This window comes from Ylistrum balloti, unplaced genomic scaffold, assembly GCF_031769215.1.
Source record: "Ylistrum balloti isolate Yb309-2 unplaced genomic scaffold, AGI_CSIRO_Ybal_v1 Utg370580, whole genome shotgun sequence".
Lineage (NCBI taxonomy): Eukaryota > Metazoa > Mollusca > Bivalvia > Pectinida > Pectinidae > Ylistrum > Ylistrum balloti.
The window spans coordinates 328,987-351,918 of record NW_026782361.1 but is presented as its reverse complement, the minus strand read 5'-3'; the positions used below and the strand labels follow the sequence as shown (position 1 = coordinate 351,918).

The 22,932-nt window shown below is 36.6% G+C and overlaps 1 protein-coding gene across 1 annotated transcript in view; it reads left to right on the top strand.

Moving 5' to 3' along the window:
- The window catches only part of LOC132556640 (sodium-dependent proline transporter-like), a 28,604-nt gene extending 6,598 nt beyond the window's left edge, over positions 1-22,006 (top strand). The window contains exons 2-17 of the mRNA XM_060221076.1: positions 21-214; positions 3,114-3,312; positions 4,839-4,968; positions 7,636-7,767; positions 8,513-8,734; positions 9,733-9,892; positions 10,349-10,487; positions 11,493-11,627; positions 12,726-12,829; positions 13,093-13,217; positions 13,549-13,661; positions 13,918-14,049; positions 14,526-14,625; positions 17,748-17,857; positions 18,351-18,506; positions 21,356-22,006. Coding sequence (XP_060077059.1) covers positions 21-214; positions 3,114-3,312; positions 4,839-4,968; positions 7,636-7,767; positions 8,513-8,734; positions 9,733-9,892; positions 10,349-10,487; positions 11,493-11,627; positions 12,726-12,829; positions 13,093-13,217; positions 13,549-13,661; positions 13,918-14,049; positions 14,526-14,625; positions 17,748-17,857; positions 18,351-18,506; positions 21,356-21,550 — 2,346 coding nt within the window. The 3' untranslated portion in view covers positions 21,551-22,006. The remainder of the gene's footprint in view (positions 1-20; positions 215-3,113; positions 3,313-4,838; positions 4,969-7,635; positions 7,768-8,512; positions 8,735-9,732; positions 9,893-10,348; positions 10,488-11,492; positions 11,628-12,725; positions 12,830-13,092; positions 13,218-13,548; positions 13,662-13,917; positions 14,050-14,525; positions 14,626-17,747; positions 17,858-18,350; positions 18,507-21,355) is intronic.
- Positions 22,007-22,932: the final 926 nt, after the last annotated feature.

Sequence of the window (22,932 nt, the reverse complement as noted above, 5' to 3'; positions counted from 1 at the left end):
AGAAGGATATGAACGAGTAGAAAGACGACGAGGAAAAGGAGGGGGATGTGGACTCGGAGGAGGACAACGAGGAGGAGGATGTGGACAAGGATAAGAAGGACAACAAGGAGGAGGATGTGGACAAGGATGAAGACGACGGCGGGGTTGAAGAAGACGAAATGACGACGTCGACGTTAACGTTGATGAAGAAGAGAAGACGACGAGGCAGAAATGAGCAATAATCGAAACTGTAGCAACCGATAAGGAGGAACCGGAAGTAAGGGGAGGCCATCCAAATATCTAACATTATTGTCTACACTCAAAGGCAACGTAAACATGACCCATGATTATGCTTCACGTGATTGTCACAAGAACCCCTTGTTTTTAATGACGCATACGTTGGCAAAACAAGCTCGTCTGGACGGAAATGTCTATACACATTAAAAACATCTCTTGGCCCAATACCTCTTCTGGTAAACATCCTAATTGCTACTCTATTATGATCTTACCTGTAACTCTACAGGGTTACACCTTTGTGTGTGACTTTTTCTGGTGATGATCTCGATACTTCCTTGTACTTAAAGTACATCAAGTTTGTTTATTGTTGATTTACGTCCTATTAATAGCCAGGGTCATTTAAGTTCGTGTTAGGTTTGGGTGGTGGCGGAAAGCCGAAGTTCCATGGGAAAAACCACCGATCTGCGGCCAGTATTCGACAACTCCACGTGAGCCTCGATCTCGCGAGCCCAGAGGTGGAGGGTCAATGATACAGACGATCATAACCACTTAACAATTTTTCAAAAGAATATCAAAGGGGTGTGAAAATGTATAAAGTATGACACAAATATTCTAACACTATTTTCAGGGTACCGTTCGTAAATGAATCTTATTCAGCGTTTAAACCCTTTTTACCATGTGACAACACCGCTTCAGTGTGACATATGTTTTTAATGTACAGCTTTTTAAAAGTTTTTTTCTTAAACCAGTTTTCGCCTCTACGTAATTAAAATTAACTACCATTGAAATATCTATCTTACGATCTCTTCTGTTCCTCCGTGAAGATTGTATATCCACTTATGTGCCGTGTCTACCATTCTAAAACTCCATGAACTTTCCAAAATAGATCTCTCCTGTAACTCAATCTGCTGTTCATATAGCCATTTTTGTAAGTTGATATGAAGAACACGACGAACACTAGTTTTTGATAATGCCTTTCTAACCTTGTTCAGACTATTTACGTCGAATTTCTCGTGATATATCTTTATAACTAAAATAAATTCCTATATAATTAAGCCGATTACCTGCATTGAGCTCTTTGAAATAGACGTATCAGTTTGAATTCCACTAAGTAATGAAATACATAAACTGCCTTGTCAAACAACTTTCCTGCTGTCTGTCTACTTATTATGCTGTATTTTTAGTATCACATTAAAACCAACATCGGTGTACCTGTATATACATTGTTTTATTTCCAGAGAGTAGATAATTTTATGGGAATGATTCATAGTTCAGTTTGTCAACGTCATTGAGTTTTATTTGTTTACTACTTTGTAAACAGAAAGTAGACTTAAATCTTGTTATTGTAACCTGACTACTGCGACAATGGCCTCAAGGACTGTAAACTGTATTGCAAGCAAGACGGAAGATGTATAATTACTGAATAAAGATACAGTTTTTTGCCCCAACAAGTTTAATATTTCAGATGTACATACTGATAATTGGTTCACAAATAAACCCTATATTACTAAGTATTTGTACACAAATAGTGTCCCCCAAAACACCCTCGGTTGACGTTTCAAACTGGGACATCTGAATACAGAACTAAATAATTTAGCCATAATTTCGAGTGCAGTATGATATTTACTCTAATGGTCTCAACCACCAAAATATTGTAAAAATAGGCCCTGGTATTTACATACAGCTGTGTTATTTTCCTTGATTTCATTTGTGAATGGAAATTGGATCGACAAGATGTATATGGCAGAGGCAGGTGAAGCAGAAGACGTTTAATTTTCCGGAGCACCTGGTCAAATTCTCCCTAATTTTGTATAAGTTTCTCTGCGTAGACCGTTTCTTCCAATGACGGGGCAGATGTCCGCGATGAAGTTAAAGACGCTTTCCGTTCCGGAACATCAGGTTTTATTGAATCTGTTTAGGATTATGTTTCTTAACTGTTCTTTTGTAGAATATGCTTAACCTCCAGAACAGCTGGTCTTATTCTCCTTAGACTTTTCCTGGAGTCTTCATGTGGATCATTCTTCTGTCTTTAATGAACCAGATGTTTACCGTTCTTTAACATTTGGTCTCGCTTTTCATTGGTATTTTCATAAATATTTCTTTTGTTTGTGTTTTACTCGCCTTTGGTTCTAATCAAGATAAAGATTCATGTTATTTCTGAATGAATTTGTTTTGTTTTGTTCTCATTTTATCTCCTGACTCATATAAAGTCCTCACTGATGGCTCTCAGAATCATTTTATTTCAAATTAATTTTCATTTTTCATAATCCATTTCGTTAAGATTCCTTCTTTTATTATTTTCTGTTATTATTATCCCTGATATTTGTCAACATCAACAGCGTACTGTTTGATCATTTGTTCTTTACAGAAAGCATTTATCTGTTTATCTAAGTTTTCCATTGTCATGAACCTATAATAGTTATCTTCAAAGTTTAAATTTTAGCGTTGAGCGTATTTTTTGCGCATACCGAGTAATCTTATACATCAACGAAATATATTTTAATTCCGCTTTAGCTGGCGAATGACAATAATCGCTGTATGACATCTGAGCTTACTAGCTAGAACTCTTTATCTCTTACATTTTCTTATGGATTCATTCATGCATAAATCCAGTGTTATACCTTCAGCAGGTGATAAAACAATTTCCGAGATAACATTTCATCTAAATTCTTCTTGCATTTCCATACGTCCGATAACAATGTTTACAAAACAACAAAAATACCCACATGCAAACATTACCGATGAAACAAAAACGCGATATGAACATGCGTAAGATTTACACACAAAATCCTGACCAAGAATAGGGATTTTGTCCAGGTGTTCCGGAAGTACAAGCGTCATCTGCTTCATTCGAAGATACTCACAATATTAATAAATCAATGTCATGTTATCAAAAGAGGACAAGATAAACAACACGGAAACAAACGGCGGTCATCGAGTAAAAAGTGGCCATTGAGTACAAACAGCGGTCATCGAGTACAAACAGTGGTCATCGAGTACAAACAGCGGCCATCGAGTACCAACAGCGGTCATCGAGTACAAACAGCGGTCATCGAGTACAAACAGTGGTCATCTAGTACAAACAGTGGTCATCGAGTACAAACAGTGGTCATCTAGTACAAACAGCGGTCATCGAGTACCCACAGTGGTCATCTAGTACAAACAGTGGTTATCGAGTACAAACAATCGAGTACAAACAGCGGTCATCGAGTACACACAGTGGTCATCGAGTACATACAGTGGTCATCGAGTACAAACAGCGGTCATCGAGTACACACAGTGGTCATCGAGTACACACAGTGGTCATCGAGTACACACAGTGGTAATCGAGTAAATACAGTGGTCATCTAGTACAAACAGCGGTCATCTAGTACAAACAATCGAGTACAAACAGCGGTCATCTAGTACAAACAATCGAGTACAAACAGCGGTCATCTAGTACAAACAGTACAAACAGCGGTCATTGAGTACAAACAGTACAAACAGCGGTCATTGAGTACAAACAGTACAAACAGCGGTCATTGAGTACAAACAGTACAAACAGCGGTCATTGAGTACAAACAGTACAAACAGCGGTCATTGAGTACAAACAGTACAAACAGCGGTCATTGAGTACAAACAGTGGCCATCGAGCACAGATTGCGCGTTCGACTTGATATATTGGAGATGTTGTTGAGAAGCTTGAAGGTCGTCATTATGACCTCCACAGTAATAGTGTATTTCGTGTGCGACATGTTTTGATGTCCGTTGGTCATCGAGTACAAACAGTGGTCATCGTTTGTTGGCATGAGATATTTGTGCAAAATTTACATGACGGACACCGTCGATGAAGTAGAAGACGCTTGACCTTCCGAGACACATGGTCTGATTCTCGCCATAATTGTGTGGATGTTAAGAGGGTGTTGAGAGTTTAACATAAAATTCTGTTGGCATATTAGATTTATTATTATCATTATTACTGAAGTACAAACTAACCGGTTACAAGTATTTATTTATTTATATCAATTAAAGTTTTAGAAGAAAAAAAATATAACACGAAAGCTGCGTTTTAGTGTGTATTTGTATCTGCAAAATATCGATACATTTTTTTTAATTAATAGAATTGAATAGTATTCACAATCTTTATAATATCTCTCCTACCACGGCGAAAGAGAATGGCTTTTTCATAACTGAGAATATCGGTATATTTGCATAATCATATCATTTATTTGATGTATCCGCCATTATTTTGTTTTGCTCTAATTGTTACTTTTAAAGTAGTTCGTGGAGAATACAATAATTTTGAAACCATCTTTGACAGAACAATGATATTCGGTATCATATTAGTGGTGATTAAGGTTGTCCAGTGTTGATGTCTATACTGTAATGCATGTTGCTCGTCGTTTTAGTTCTATATCTGACGTCTAGCGGTTTTACCCTGTAATGGTATTCCTGTGGATGTTAAACGAAAAGGAACGAATGCCCTGATCGTATTGATAGACACATTTAATGTATGGTGGGAAAATTACAAAAGGGGATGAAAAAGTGAATAAATGAGGTATATATTTTCATATGACATAGAAACCTGTTTTTCATTTTAAATAAAGCTGTTAAGTGTAAGTAATTGTCTTGTTGTCTTAAAGGATAAAGACGGGACTCCGGAGCGTGGGAATTGGACCGGGAAGCTGGACTTTCTGCTGTCCTGCATTGGATATGCCGTGGGTCTTGGAAATGTATGGAGATTTCCATATCTCTGTTACAGGAATGGAGGGGGTAAGTGAAGCGAGGGTGACAATAGAAAAAAAACACTCACAAAGGATCGAGGGGGTGGGGGAGAATAAGAAATCAATTATAATAACTGAAGAAAGAGGGGATTTAGAGAACATCTGATCACATTCATGACTGAATAAAGGATGTAATCACATTCACAATCACAGAGAGTGAAGACAAATACATGAATGAATGAAGTGGGAACTAGAAAAGTAACTGTGCTCATCAATGGGAGAGAACATATAACGTAATCACACTTAGACTGAACAGAGGGGGTAGGACATATAACGTAATCACACTGAGACTGAACAGAGGGGGTAGGACATATAACGTAATCACACTTAGACTGAACAGAGGGGGTAGGACATATAACGTAATCACACTGAGACTGAACAGAGGGGGTAGGACATATAACGTAATCACACTGAGACTGAACAGAGGGGGTAGGACATATAACGTAATCACACTTAGACTGAACAAAGGAGGTAGGACATATAACGTAATCACACTGAGACTTAACAGAGGGGGTAGGACATATAACGTAATCACACTTAGACTGAACAGAGGGGGTAGGACATATAACGTAATCACACTGAGACTGAACAGAGGGGGTAGAAAATATAACGTAATCATACTGAGACTTATCGGAGGGGGTAGGACATATGAAGTAATCACACTGAGACTGAACAGAGGGGTTAGGACATATGAAGTAATCACACTGAGACTGAACAGAGGGGTTAGGACATATGAAGTAATCACACTGAGACTGAACAGAGGGGTTAGGACATATAACGTAATCACACTTAGACTGAACAGAGGGGGTAGGACATATAACGTAATCACACTGAGACTGAACAGAGGGGGTAGGACATATAACGTAATCACACTGAGACTGAACAGAGGGGGTAGGACATATAACGTAATCACGCTGAGACTGAACAGAGGGGGTAGAAAATATAACGTAATCACGCTGAGACTGAACAGAGGGGGTAGAAAATATAACGTAATCACACTGAGACTGAACAGAGGGGGTAGGACATATAACGTAATCACACTGAGACTAAACAGAGGGGGTAGGACATATAACGTAATCACACTGAGACTGAACAGAGGGGGTAGGACATATAACGTAATCACACTGAGACTGAACAGAGGGGGTAGGACATATAACGTAATCACACTGAGACTGAACAGAGGGGGTAGGACGTATAACGTAATCACACTGAGACTGAACAGAGGGGGTAGGACATATAACGTAATCACACTGAGACTGAACAAAGGGTGTAGGACATATAAAGTAATCCCACTGAGACTTATCGGAGGGGTAGGACATATGAAGTAATCACACTGAGACTGAACAGAGGGGGTAGGACATATAACGTAGTTTCACTGATACTGTACAGAGGGTTTAGGACATATAACGTAATCATACTGAGACTGAAGCGAGGGGGTAGAAACTATAGCGTAATCACACTGAGACTAAACAGAGGGGGTAGGACATATAACGTAATCACACTGAGACTAAACAGAGGATGTAAGACATATAACGTAATCACACTGAGACTAATCGGAGGGGGTAGGACATATAAAGTAATCACACTGAGGCAGAACTGAGGAATGAGACCGTAAAACGTTGTTTCACTCTCAACTAAGCAAGGGAGGAGGTTAACATTCACTACATATCACTTTAATCACTATTGCATGTGAATATTAAAAAAACCACAAAACGCAATCAAATGCTGTAGAGAAAGGTGTGAAATTAAAACATAATCACACTCTTTCCTAAACGCAGGGAGTGAGTAAACATAAAATAATTGCTCTCACGAGACGGGGGACTGATTTCACATAAGTGATCACACAGTTGGTTGAGTTGAAAACTTATGAATACAATAATCAAAGGAAACTGGATTGCACTGTATTTTTATCCAACATCAAAGTGAGGGATACTTAAGCATGAATGTAAATCTCTGTATGAATACTTTTAAATTGCTTTTACGTGACCTGTCAAGGATGAATGTTTGTAGATAATGTATCTTATCTTCAACTCGTATGTTATCGTTGCCACAGAAGCAGAATCGTACTCGTTGATCGGTTTAATAATGACTGGGTGAATCATGCTTATCATCGAGTTATTCAAAATTATTCAAATTGTGACGTATGATGCTGAATGAAATATAAAAAGAATATATTTACAAAATTTAAAAAAAAAACATTTATGATCTTTTTCCTTTTATTATCCAATATCTCTACAATGCAGCACAATGTGTTATGAAAATCAGGTTACATTTAGATTTGATCGCCGTGTTGTCTAACCGACCGAATACACCGGGACGGTAATCAGTATTGGTTAAAAGTGATAATTATTAAAGTGGATTTTAACACCATCTATGAACAGAAGTTCAAATATAAAGGATATTCGGAAATATACATAAAAAGTCCAGTTTCATCGATTGAATATATTTGAGATATTTTAGCCTTTTTGAGATATTCAGTTAATCTGGTGGGGTTCAAAATAAATGTTATTGAATTTCGATTCAATAAAAACACGTTAACATATTCATTCTACTTTTTTTTTTCTTTGTGTTGTAATCAAGTGTACAAACGTAAACTTAGTTTGGAAGTCTCTCAGCGAATGTACCTTAGCTTAATTCTGTGTCTCTCCCTCAACAGGAGCTTTCCTCGTGCCGTACGCTATCATGTTGTTTGTGGCCGGATTGCCTTTATTTTTCATGGAGTTGGGACTCGGACAGTTCTGTTCACAGGGCCCGGTCACCGCTTGGGCGATAAGCCCATTTTTCATGGGTGAGTGATTTCATCAACAGCGTCATATAACCGGTTTCTGACGTTTAAAGTACTGTATCATGTGATAACATTGCTACCCTATTAATGTAGCCATTAAGCCATGACTAAGATATATATTTTTTATTTATGTGGTATTTACCCAAAAAAATATGTGTGTAGGTGTAAGCACAAAAGTAGACATTTTTCACAAGTTGTTTAGCTGTTGCTTGTGAAAACACACCCACACCATGAAGACGCTGTAACGTCACCTCATTCTGAATTAAACACCTGAGATTATGACGTAAAACACATTCTATTTTGATCGTTTTTATCTTATGGTAAAATTGTATTCTAAAAGTACATTTTTGATAACAAAAAACAAATAATATGAATTCAAATGTAGATACTCACATTTCGTTTAACCAGTTGGATATATACCAAAATGCTTTGAAATTACTTGATGTGTAAAAAGAGTTCTGATATCAACATCATACTCAGGGTGTTTATTATCGACAATAATACATGATCATTCGAGGTATAACACGCACTGAATTATCGTCATATATTTTTTTAGACTTTTGTGACGTAATCATGTAGATAATAAAATGACGTAATAAATTAAATATGTTTTTACATATTGTGTTACTATGATAAAAATTATATATTGAACAGAAGGAGGATTGTTTGTACGTAAATAACAAAATCGAGTTTTGATTAACAGAAACTGATTGCAGATAATTGCTGACAATATGATACATATCTACAGGTATCGGTTGGGCCATGATTATGATCAGTGCCATGGTCTGCACTTACTACAACGTCATCATTACGTACTCCGTCTACTACATGTTTGTATCCTTTGTCAACCTTGACGACGAGTTACCATGGCAAAGCTGTGGGAAAGCGTGGAATACCGAGAAATGCCGAGATGAGCCCTACCCATCCATGGACGGTATGAACGAGACCAGCAAGTTTGAAGCTCTGCTAGGTGAGATGTATTCTGCTCATACCCGACATCTGTGATTGGCATTGTGATTATAAACACAGACTTTTTTGTTCATTGTCGAAATAATACACCACTGTTATGTGTTATAGTGTGGGGACACCTCATACTTTTGATTATTATTTACACCTCATACATCTCGAAAATTAAAGGGTGTTTGTTTTGTGGACAATGGGGGTGTCAATTACATTCATCGCCAACGAACGCCTGTCTCCTTTCGCGACAACACGAATCAGCATATTTTTAGTTTATGCAGTCTTTCATAAAACCTATTAAAAATACATGTGGTAAATCTTTCATGTAAGATCGTTTTTAGATAATTTTCTATCCTCTCCGTATCTCGTAATTTATTGTGTGAAGTCAGTGAACCACAAACTGTCAATGACTCTCATTCCTACAAAATTCTCATATCATATTATCTGTCAGTGGATAATATTCTTGCATAATGCCCGACCGTAATTTTGAATCTAGATTGTGTGTATTCTTTCACTCATGAAATGCGTGATAACTTCAATACACCAATTATGAAGTTTCCATTTGTGGAGGACAACAAGCCTACATCCCCAAACTAGTATTGGTATTTGAGAATATGATATTACTGTCTTGGATTAAACAAAGATTTGCATTCCTGGTGTCGTCGATGAAGCAAGAGACGCTTACTCTTCTGGAACACTTGATCTTATCATTTTTTTATATCTTGATATCTCCCTCTTCTGATGTTATTGAATTCGCCTTTTATTAAAATTCTGGTCACTTATTGGAAATATTTTTATTGTTTTAATAGATATTATGCTATATAGACGTCTATGTTGCAAGATAACAATCGATTTTTGTTAACAATCAATGGTTGTTTTACATACCACGGGCAACATGACCCTTCTTCTGCTGTACTAGAAATAACTATAACAATATTTATGTTGTCTGAAGTCATTGTTGTTGACACTTTTCGTCCAACCATGTCATATTACTATGCCTCATTCCAGGACTTAAGGAATCAGGATGTGTAACTGGATTGCTTGCAAACATCAGCGCCATGATGAACTACACATACAATGTCGTAGGAGACCTGAATTCTTCCCTTTTGACTGACTACACGGAGAGCTGTGATATCAAGTTCACTACCCCTAGTGCCGAGTTTTGGAAGTAAGATCCTCATGCTACATAGACTGCTGGCGTTCCTTTCATTTACTTACTTCTCATTAAGCTATGTTCTTTTCCAGACAAACTCTGCTGTACTTCTAAATTGTTCCGGTTAACTTCAGACATTTTACTTTATTCTTCTTTGAAAACAAATATTTCAAATGTCATGTTGGATGTAAAATATCAACGTAGACATTATCCACAAAATATAGCGTTGAATTTACAACATTATGTACCAACCTGAATGTCTTTACAGACTTTCATATGAACGAAAGGTTTATTATTAACAATTATAATTTTAATGAAAAAGCTATTATTTAAATTAGGATTTTTAAAAGTCAACGGCAAATCGAAATTCCGTTATTTTTCATAACCATAACCAGCACAGTAACCAACGACATTTTTCCAGCATTATAAACATATCATCAGGCATGACATTTTACTTTTCTCACATTTTAGCCGCTATGTCCTACGTTCACATGAATCAGGCGGTCTGGAAGACATAAGCGGTGTCAGTTTGAAGATTGTTCTTTGCCTACTTTTATGTTGGGTATTCATCTTCTTTTGTCTCATGAATGGAGTCAAATCTTCAGGAAAGGTAAGTTTTCATTAGTCTTTAATTCATTCGAATAGTGGCACGGTTCAGGATATACACATGTACTTGGCGAAATTTGTGTAATTATGGGACTGCTGCACCTCCCCGTCCAGATTATGACTTTATCGCGATCCCTGGCTTTTCTTTAGTCGTCTTCAAGGCTTCAAAATTTAGGCCTTTAGCATCACTGACGAGTCCTAAATGGACGACACAGTTGTATGATGTAGCATCACTGACGAATCCTAAAAAGACGAAACAGCTGTATGATGTAGCATCACTGACGATTCTAGAAAGACAAAACAGCTGTATGATGTAGTATCACTGACGAATCCTAGAAAGACGAAACAGCTGTATTATGTAGCATCACTGACGAATCATAGAAGGACGAAACAGCTGTATTATGTAGTTTAATTCTACAGTATCTAAAATTGTATTAAAAGGTGCTGTTCACTTGTGTCTTCAATCTTCAATAATCATGATGAGTCAGGTTATAACTCGGATATTACTGCATGTGATATGCAATGTTTCCGACTTTTGTCAAGAATATTGAATGTTTAAAATCAAAACTGAAGATTCATCTGACTCTAAGATATATAAGATTGTATCACATTACAAATGCCATTGATTTTGTTCTCCGTGTACGTTTCTAGGGTCTCCGTGATAATCTTTCTTCTGTATATACTGTCCTTATTGTGTTTGTTTGAATTAAAATCCTGTTGACATGTCAGTCTTTCTTCCTGTTCTCTTTTATGATATTCAAAAATTAAATAATTAACTATCATAATTCTTATTTTCAGCCATGTACCAATACCAAGTTATACAGACAAGATTTTGACCTCATTTAAATTTTTACCTTCTTTTTTAATGCTTGTTACATAAAGCAGCCCCCAGAAAATGTTATAACCCCAAGTCTGATTTCGGATATTGACACCTCGTTCTAAATATTCCATTTCAGAGCGACATTGGAAGCGAACGATGTGTAAAAAGTTTTTTTTCTGTCTTCCATAGGTTGTGTATTTCACGGCTACATTTCCTTACGTCATTCTGATCATTCTGTTGATTCGAGGTGTCACATTGCCTGGGTATTACAAGGGGATTGAGTTCTATATCATTCCGAAATGGGAGCTTCTCAAGAATCCCAAGGTAGGAACTCGACCCCGGATGTCATTTTATATCACAAGGACCACAATATTTTTACGGATGGATGAATTCAAATATCGCAAGTAGAAACCCTGGAACGAGTTCGGTTACAACTTACGTTCAAAAATGCATTTTTGCTTGAAGTTTGTTTTTAAAATTCCAATTTTGAAAAAAAAAGCATAGCGTATGCGTAATGTTACATTTTTACAGAAACTTTAGAATAACACTGATTTGTTGAATACTTCACTACAGTGGTATTACATAGATGATGGATGCATTTTTATAATTCTCTAGCGTTTGCATATATATATATATATATTAGAATAACTTAAAACAACACGTCGAATTAAGCATAAGCACTTTCGTGTCTGAATCTTCATGATGCTTAATAAATTGCCTAGATACTACGTTATTATGTCACGGACATTGTATCTAGGCAATTTATTAAGCATCATGAAGATTCAGAGTGAAAGCGCTAATGCTTACTTCGACGTGTTGTTATAAGTTATAATAATATATTTCACCGGAAACTGAGAATTCAACTTTTATATTTGAATATATATATATGTGTGTGTGTGTGTGTGTGTGTGTGTGTGTGTGTGTGTGTGTGAGTTACCTTTCGCAAATCACTAAAACAGATTGCCGCTGTCTGATGTCTATTATCCATCGTCATTTTCGATATCCGAAACCAGGCATTGTGATCAGTCTGCCTTGGCAGTAATATAGCATAAGAAAAGTTCGAATAAAAAACGATTGTCATGAGAAAGAGGGTCTCTAGAGTAAGTTGGAGAATCATTAGGAGCTGGTGGTATCTTCATCAATGATAGCTGAAACAAATTAGATTGTACAGTCAGAAATGACCAAGACCTTGTTTAAATAAGATAAGAAGTCATAAGTCTAGTCTTAAATTTGTAACTCAACGTGATATCAAGTTAAACTCAAATTTACATTCTAGTTATCGACTCCTCTTCAGTATACGTCAAAATGCCATTAGTAAACCTCTGTCCTCGTGTTATGGCATCACCTTCTTATGTTATAAGAAATCCATCTCTTGCCGGATTTTGGGTTCATTGACAGCTAGTAGTGTACACTATGTTGCAGGTATGGGGAGACGCTGCCACCCAGATCTTTTACTCCCTAGGTCCAGCATGGGGAGGTTTATTGACTATGGCCAGTTACAACAAGTTTAATAACAACTGCATGAGGTACCAAAATAATAAATATTCTTGAAAGTAAATAATATTCCTAATCATTTAATTGTTAAATTAGCCTGCACAGCGTTATATATATATATATATATACTTTTTAACGATTTCGGAAAGAACATGTTATGTATTTCGTTACATTAATTCAAGCTTGAGCTATGTTTAATTCTAATCCACAAGAAGTAAATTTTCCAAAGAAGTCCTTGCATATTTCTAAAATTATCCAATGGAAGCATTATTCCAGTGTTTTATTTTATCTTCAGGGATGCTTTCATTGTTTCAATAATCAACTGTGGAACCAGTGTGTTTGCCGGGTTCGCCATCTTCTCGTTGTTAGGCTACATGTCCTATGTCACGAACGTCCCCGTAGACAAAGTTGCTGATAGCGGTAAGCCTTTGATGTTCGCTTGTTCGTCTAGAAAATAAGAAAGCTCCTTTACCTCCGATTTTATTCCGTGTTTTCCTGTAAGTATACCGATAAAGAGGGTGTATTACTCGTCACTAAACTCACAGAAACAAAGGCACAGGTAACAAAATGATGCCTGAATGTCTTATAAATAACACTTAACGTTCGACAGTTATGTTGTTTGTGATTGACTGTATTCGGATATAGAAGTAAGTCTTGCATCAAGTCGTGTACCTAGAAAAGTGAATATTCTTTATTTTTGCGTTTCTTCTATTATATGTTGTACTTAATCCAATCCATTGTCCCTACATAGGTCCCGGTCTGGCATTCGTAGCATATCCTGAGGGCATTGCCAAGCTACCAAGTCCTCCAATCTGGGCATTCTTGTTCTTCTTCATGTTGTTCACACTTGGATGCGACTCGCAGGTATGAATCACATGACTAGAATTATCACGTGACAAGCAAGTTCCTGAATTTTGCTTCACAAAAAACACACAGAAAGTAATATGTTCTTACTAGTGAGAATGTGTCATTCTGTGACGCTTATCATACACATGACAATACGTTTATACGAAGCATTAGAACAGTGCTGGAATCGGTATTATAATTCGGGGCCGGTCAGCATCACTAAATCGCTACAAGACGACTTCATATAAGGGTTATATCATATTGTATTTAACAGTTTGTGATGATGGAAACTGTCCTGAGTGGGATATCAGATGTCTTCCCTAAACAACTCCGGAGCAGGAAAGTGCTCTTCACATTCGTCGGCTGCATGATTGGATTTTTACTTGGAATTCCACAGGCTACTAAGGTATGTATGCAATGTCCTTTGACCATCAATATCACTTTTCATTCATGAATGGTGGATCTTGATTAAGATTTGATTTAATTCCGTTAATCTTTACATTGAATCTCCGATACAACATAATTTCCTTGTCATTATATTATAAGACAATTTCTGGACCCGCCCCAATTCTTTACTTTATAGTAAATGGTAAAGGCTTGATACAATGACAAAGTATCCCCACACAATATGTTCTTGATATTGATCATCAATACAAACCTGATAAAAACAAAAATAATAATTATAGTTGTATTTTATAAAAGGGGCTGACCTACTTACGTTTCTAACCAAACAGTCGTGACATTTGTTTATGCATTTACAGGGCAAAATACATTTACAAAATAAACCGGAACACGTCTATTGTTATATATCTACAAAGAAGGATCTAACTCAGTGTGGACTGGTATTGCGTACATTAATGATGTCGGGTTATATATTTACAGGGAGGCATATACCTACTTACTCTTGTGGACTGGTATTCCGGCAGTTACAACCTTATGATTGTCAGTTTTTGCGAAATCGTATGCATTTGCTACGTGTACGGTAAGGATGATTCATCCATTAATACTGGTTTTTGCGGTTCGAAATTTTCGCTATTTCCTTTTAAAACTACGGAACTTAATATCAATGAATTAAAAGTATCGGTATTTGTATTTAAACAGTCATCGAGTATACACATGCAATATCATTTTACGGATTAAATTTTCGCGATCACCTTAATGTGCTGGATAATAGCGAAAATATCATTCCTGCGAATAAAACCAGTTATACTGGATGTGAATCTTTGTTTGTTTATAAAGTCTATCTTCTTTATTTTTTAATCCATTAATCGGCATTTAACATAAAATTACTTCTAAATGATTGTTTAGATAAATGCTTACTCAACTTTGAAATACATGAAATGAGAAAATATATTAAAACAATTGATATATCAACGACAAGATAGATTCTTCCATATCAGCCGCTTCGGTCTTTTCTTACCACGAAAAAAACATGGACAGCTTTCAGCCATGATAACAGTGATGATTTCAATTTCCCTATTGTGCATTTTCCATTTCTAGATAGCAACATACCTTCATGCCAAACCTATGGTGTTTACATGTCAAAGTTAATTTCCAATAATCACGATTTTCGTGCGAAAAACGTCAACTAAGGGACAAACTCGTAACAGGGGGTTTCAAAAGACACCTGGTGGTGAAAATTAGACGGGGAAGTTCAGGGTCGCCATAGCAACCTCATTAATATTGATATTTTTCCCCATATGAAGCTGGACGTGTTTGATGCTCGTTCGTTTAGGGATTTGTTCCGTTGTTGTATACCTTGTTCTCATTTGAGAACGTGAATTACTTTCTCACGACTATCCTTGTTTTATCTTTCTTTTCTGTATGTTTTTATTTATTGGTTTTGTTTAATTTGCGAGTGGAATTGCTAAGGATGTTGACAGGCTAGTATTTCTTTTCTTTTTTCTATTCTAACGACCGAGATTCTCAGGATTTAAAAAAAAAATCTCCAATTAATCATTATTATAGGTTAAAAGAAATCAAAATAGAAAAGTAAAATGTCTACAGATTCTATCCCTTTCTGTAAAATTTTCTTTAAGTGGCATGCAGTCTCTTACTCCGAAAGACATTAACGAGGTTAGTGATAATAGATAATATCTTGTTATATTAACAGATTTCTGGAAATGAAAGCATGGTAAAAATGATTTCAAGTTACAAATGATCGTTAAAGACTGATAAGGAAAATCAAGGATTTAATTAGATTTGGTAGTTCCGCTTTTGTGTCACATAATATCTATAGAAACTAACGTTAACAGATACAAATGCCCACATTTTTCGCACTTTAATTTGGTCGCTTTAATTATGACTGTTGCTGTTAGTTTACAGGATACAATGCATATACTTGATATAGTTACGTTTGTAGGGATTTTTTATCAACAACAGGCGATTTCAAAGGATCAGTTTTCTTTGTAAAATTCATTTCAATGTTAAACCACAGTTTTTATTGATAATAAATTCGAAATCGTCGAATATGCATAATTACGCACACGAAAAGATATAAATAGAAGATTGAGCTATTAAGTTACTGTGAATTATATTGTGATCATAGGCCATATTAAATTATCATAATTAAATGTATCGGATGACAAACAATAGTGTGCCACGTGGTTGTGTTACTGGCGAGCACTGAGAGTCCAAAGGGAGGTAACTCGTAAATGTATCATTTTATACGAGTGGTGTGAAAGATGGATATTTCCGTTATTAAAAAATTCAGCCAAATTGAGCTATAAGATTGTACATAAAACACACAAGTGAAAGGCATTTTTTCATGATTTAGAGCGATATACAATAGAGTAAAACAATGAATTAAAGTGCATCATACACCTGTTCCGTCCTTCTAGGACTCGTCAATGACGCTAAGTGCCTAAATTTTGAAGCCTAAGGCGATTAAGGAAACCCAAAGTGATAAAAAAAAATCTGAATCTAGACGGGGAGGTGCAGCTACCCCAAAATTAAAATATAATACGAGAAAACTACGGGAAAACATCAGGTACGGAACAGCAAACACGTCCGGAATACTATTATTTAAAATATGATTTTAATTTTTATCTGGAGCATGTAAGATATGCCGTAGTTTTGATAGAGGAAGCTTCCTTCCATGATGCAATATTTACTTTAACAGATGCACTATTGTACAGAAAAAAAATTACGAGAAAATATGAACATGTGAACATAATAATCCTAATCCAAACTCAAATTCAATATAACGAGGTTTAGATATAAACAAAAAATACACTGAGACAATGAAGTACAATGAGAAAAAGACGTGTAGATTACACCACTTCTGGTTCATCGATTACACCCGATACATCGATCCAAGGAAGTAATGTCAAATTCTCAAATGATAACAACGAAACTAACAGGTACGGAACATCAAACACGTCCGGATTACTATCGCAAACATAACTAGAATACTTCTCAATTCTTTATTTTGTTGAGGCTTTGTCCGTTTACAATGATATATAATTAAAACTGCCACACTACTGGTATCTTAATACAATAATTTATTGAAGTTCGATATTTCAGAAAAGTGATTTTTTTTAAAACTTTGTTTTAGGAAAATAATACATTTTTTTAAAATGTAAGGTAGAATTTCAACTCTGATTCCTTTACATTAAACCGATTATGTAATGATGGTACTCCCCGCCAAATAGGATCATATTTTTGTTTAAAATAATTGACTTCGCCTGTTTAAACAGTGCACAATATTATCAAAATCTTATACAAGATAACATTTCTGCATGAATAGAGACGGTTTTTTAAAATCAATTTCTTTTAATGTTAGTTAAGGGTAAATTGTATTGTTTGTGTTATCGTTTTAAATTAGACACATCGATACTTTGGAATCAGTCCCGCAAACCAGTGAGGTTATATTAGATTAGCAAGATCTGTAATTGAAGAAACTTAATAACGTATACTTGATTTTAATGAAGGAACGTTATGATAGTTATAATAAGCAATAATCGTCGCACTAACCCTATTTTAAGACTGGTGGTTCCTGGATATTTTCTCTTTATTTGTGTATAATCTGTATTTCACGCTGTAAATGTCATATATCCAGTGTTTTTTTATAAACACTAGCCATTGAATGTTTTATCTCACCAGGTATAAACCGATTCCGCAGGGATGTGGAGATGATGTTGGGGAAAACAAGCCCTATCTTGTGGGCGTATTTTTACGTCACGTGGTGTTGTATCACACCCATTGCTATTGCTGTAAGTATCTCTTATATATTTTACGTGATTTCAGTATCTCCAATTCTTATCATGTTATTTAGTTTCAATTTTGTTGTCTTATTTACGAGTCTCGGAAACGGGTCTTAGCCCCTAACGCAGCCCCTAGCAAGGAAAGAAAAGTCGTGCAGATATTCATAAATTATATATGAAGCGGCAACGAATATCAGATCATGATCATCACATTACTTGCATTCTTTTTACCAGATTGATAAAAAAAAAAACTTAACTGGCGTTATTCTCTTTCTTTATCTCTTTCTTTAGTGACGTCATAATGTATATGACGAATTGAAAGTATGACGTCACAATCGAAGCAATAAGAATATTCAGTCGCCAACAGCTCCGTTAGGTCACATTACATTTATGTCCATACAAAATGCCAGGCGTGTTATAACATTGATGAAAGGATATAGTGCTTATTTGAAAGATAAAGAAAAATATTGTTAAATCAAATGTCTACGATTTTTTCTTCCAGTTCATCGTTATAATGATGGCCATCAACTATGTACCCGCTTACTTGGGGGATTACACCTTCCCGTCCTTCGCTGAGGTGCTCGGATGGCTCATGGCACTGTCTCCTGTTTTGCTTATCATCATTGGCTTTGTTGTGCAGTCCATTAGGAAAGGAGGGGTAAGTTTCGAGTAACATTAGATTCATATGCATTTCCGATCTACTTGTTGTAGGTCAGTTCGTCCATATGGGATCATGTGATACGTTTGTGGTGTTATCCAGTACATCAGGAAGGATACGATAAACTTCTAGTAATTCAGTCCGTAATGATTCTGGAAATGGGAAATAAGAAAAAATTCATGTTCTATTGAAATTTTATTGTTAATTTCCTGTGCGTCTGGCTAGCCTTAACAAGAATACAGAGGGGAAATTTCCGGTAACATCTGATGACAGGATGGTGATTCATTGTGACCAATGTTTCCTCGTTAGCAATGTTAGAAATATCTTATAACATCACACAAATCTGTCCCATTGGTTCAATACAAAAAAAACCCGTTCAATTTCCTTTTACATAAATTTTCGGGGTTAAAAACGAAGAGCTTATTATCATTACTGAATCAATGAAACGTAAGAATGTACTTTTTTCAGGGATTAAGAGTATATGGTAGGGTTGTAGCTACAGCTAATGAAAAGTCATTCCTCTCACTCTTTCAGGGATTGAGAGTATATGGTAGGGTTGTAGCTACAGCTAATGACAAGTCATTCCTCTCACTCTTTCAGGGATTGAGAGTATATGATAGGGTTGTAGCTACAGCTAGTGACAAGTCATTCCTCTCACTCTTTCAGGGATTGAGAGTATATGGTAGGGTTGTAGCTACAGCTAGTGACAAGTCATTCCTCTCACTCTTTCAGGGATTGAGAGTATATGGTAGGGTTGTAGCTACAGCTAATGACAAGTCATTCCTCTCACTCAAAGTGGTTTTGTTTGTTGGATATATTTTTCCGCGCAAGCAGAACACGTGTAAACGAGCAGTTCACCAAATGTGTGTTGTTTCTATGGCGTCCTTAACGAAGTAAAATGTCCAAACGACCTACATGGACATTCTTTGATGAAATATTCCTCTTTATTACGACCGATTTTTAATTTTGATTTTTTCTTTTTTTTTTTTTTTCTCCTTTTTTTTTACATATATTGTACAAGACAATTAAGAAAATAACGACTTGTCAAATGAATCTATATGCCATCAGAAAGTCGATGAAACTAGGGCAAAGTAGGCACAAAAGAAAGATTTAGACATCTTAGTCACTATAAGTAAGTTATGTCAGTTCTAAAGTAAGAACAAGCTAACGAACAACGGAACTAACTGATACAAACGAGCACCAAACATCCAGATATCATAAAAAGAAATGAAATATTTCTCGGTGATTTCATTATAACGACCATTAACTTAATCAACCTGCAGTCCTCGAAACTCCGTGTTGTGAGTTTGGCAGTAGCCGGCAAGAGAAAACAACTATACTGAGAGGAAAAAGAAACGCAATTAGGAATTTCCAGGTCAACTACGGGAAATAGAAAAGGGTTTTAAAATGTAACTATGGTGTAACTGGTATATAGTTGACTACTCTGTCATCTACGAGAATTTCATTCGTGTACGTTAAGTAAACCCTTCAAATTTGACGTTGATTCAAGAGTACACCACTCAAAATGAAGTGCGTTCAGGACCCATCAATATCGTGTGTGCTCCCGCGAGCTGCAGTAACTGCACGAACTCTTTTGTGCATTGAATTGATCGGGGTATTAACCCTCCTCATTGGTATACGATTCCATTCCTCATCCAGCGCCAACGCCAACTGAGCGACGTTGATTGGAGAATTCGGCCTACGTCTTATCCTTCTGTCCAACTCGTCCCATAAATGTTCTATTGGGGAGAGGTCAGGGCTGTATGGGGGTCAGTCTAGGGTGGGGACATTGTTTGTTGCGAGATAACCACGGCAAACCCTCGCTTCATGCGGCCGGGCGTTGTCCTGCTCAAACGTCAGTTGACGCTGCTGTACTAGGGGAACAACATGCGGCGCTAGGACTTGATATCTATAGCGGACGGCCGTGAATAACGACCAGAGGAGTCCTGATAGCATACGCAATCCCTCCCCATACTATGACCGATCCTCCTCCAAAGCGGTCATTCTCTATTACGCAAGCATCTACATAGCGCTCGTTGGTATGTCTATAGACGCGACGTCGGCCGTCTGCCCGGTAAAGCGAAAACCTGGACTCATCTGAGAACAGGACCCTTCTCCAACGTTGCATTGGGAAGCGTCTTACGGAATGTGCGTTCAGCCATTGCATTCGTCTAGCATTGCCCTATCCTGCCGACTCGTCGTCACACGAGGGCGACTGCTTCGGGGACGGTCTGCAACCCTTCCGGTGGCATGTAGTCTTTGGATGAGACGGCAAATGTTCGATGGATAGACTCCAAATTGATTAGCGACCTGATTTTGCGGGGTACCTTGCATAAGAAGTGCAATGGCACGACCCCTGCCAACTTCGGACAGTCGTTGCATTTTTTACGGTAAACTGTTTATGCTTAAAATGTGAGAAATCAAGACGGATATGTCTGAAGATTCGCACACACAGATTTTGAGCCAATCCTTTATACTGGGTTCGAGATATCGTGCTTTTGTCTCTTATTCTTTTGTACAAGCAGCGTACACAGTTTAGTTATGCATCAGTGATTTTAAGTCGGTACCATAGGGACCTAACTCAAATGCACACATTTGTCAAGATTCAAGGGTGTACGTCAAGGAATTAATTTACAATATTAACTTTCTGCTAATTGCGTTTCTTTTTCCTCTCAGTAAATATGTTTTATAGAAGAATATTAGAAACGAAGGAAACATCTAGAAGAATATTAATATACAATAAGTGGAGTTCTGTGAATGAGGAAACGTTAGCAAAACTGTATGTACAGTGGTACGGAGTACTTTAGAATGTTTTGGTTTAGTTGCACTTATGTGTTGTCGTGTTTCAGGTTCGCAAGGCACTGAGAAGCGAACCCCATTGGGGTCCTGCTGCAGATGAGGATCGTACGGGAGTTTATTCTCCTCTTCATGGCAATTTTTCTTCAATCAACGGAGATTTCCCTGAGAAAGTCGGCTACAAAAACGGTAATGAGAATCTCACGGTTGGTATGGACAACAAGGCTTACCAAGGGGAGAAAATGTAACATTCTAAGGACAGGGAACAGCAGTCGTCAGTGTAACCATAGTACAATGATGTGATGTAAAAATATGGATGACTCAGGAAAACTAGATTAGTCGGGAATACCAAAGGATGCTATGAGAGCGACTATTTTTAAGGAAACAACTGTGTCTTTTTACCGGTTATCACAGAGTTGTCTAGACTACTAACACTATAGTAAACAAAAATGCTAAGAATGTATAAATGATTATGTTAATCAGAAAATACGTTTAAATGACGATGCCTTTTCCTGGAACATCCTTGATCAATACATAATTTTCAGGAAAGCATCATTCATTCTTCATCCAGACGATGAAGCTGAATCCTGTAAACGCCAGGTTCTATAATCAACTCATTAAACAGAAAATTATCGTCTCTCCATCATTCACAGGAATAACTATTCAGTGATCTTTAATGTCTGAAGTTGTGAATTTCAACAATACTGTAGTTAAATGATAAAGATTACATGCTAATTTTCCTTGTGTCCGCATGTACAAACTCAATTTTCCAAAAGGAAACTTTTGAATTAAAATATTGAAGGAAGAAATATAAACTCCATGCATTGAGAGAGGTTGACCACGTCAGCAATCCAAGACGTCATGATTCAGACAATGTCGAAAATCAACATTTTAAAACTTTTTCTACGGGTGTTTTATTTATTTGATATGTCCATCAGTATGATAAAAACTCGTTATTCACCATGTTAAGAGTTTGCGATCAGTTGTGATAAACGTACTGTGCGGCTGAAAACAATGGTTATACTCTGCATCGGAATACGGAGGTGGTTACGAATGGATATCGGAAATGCTTAACACAATTATACGAATGGCAGACAGGGTTCCGAATCATGATATTGGGGAAAAAAATTCAAATACAATACATCAGACAATAAAAACACCAGAAGAACAGTATTGTTGTGTTAATGGAAAAAGTTTCAATGGGTCTGAATTATAATATTTAATCAAAGAAGACATTTGGAAGATTATAGAACAAGTTGTTGTAACTGGCATTACAAAATTGATTGCGAAGTTAGTAATTCTGTGTACTGTAAAGCGACGAAAATAGGAAACCAATTTCGATATTTTGAAAAAGAAATTGTATAATTACGGGTGAAAATATTTTGTCTCAAAGTAAGTTAGAGGTGTTAACATCTCCAGTGCTACTGTATGTGCAGCGTTATCATGGAGCGTTGTGGCAAAGATACCAATGGAGGCCATAACAATGGTGAAACTTGACAGTGATACGACTGGAATAAGCATGGTAGATTCGGGTAGAAATCCTACATTACTAAAATATCAAAGGCGATCAACCTGATTGTGAACATGATTGTCACCGGATCATCAGTCTATGGTATATACTAAAATAAAA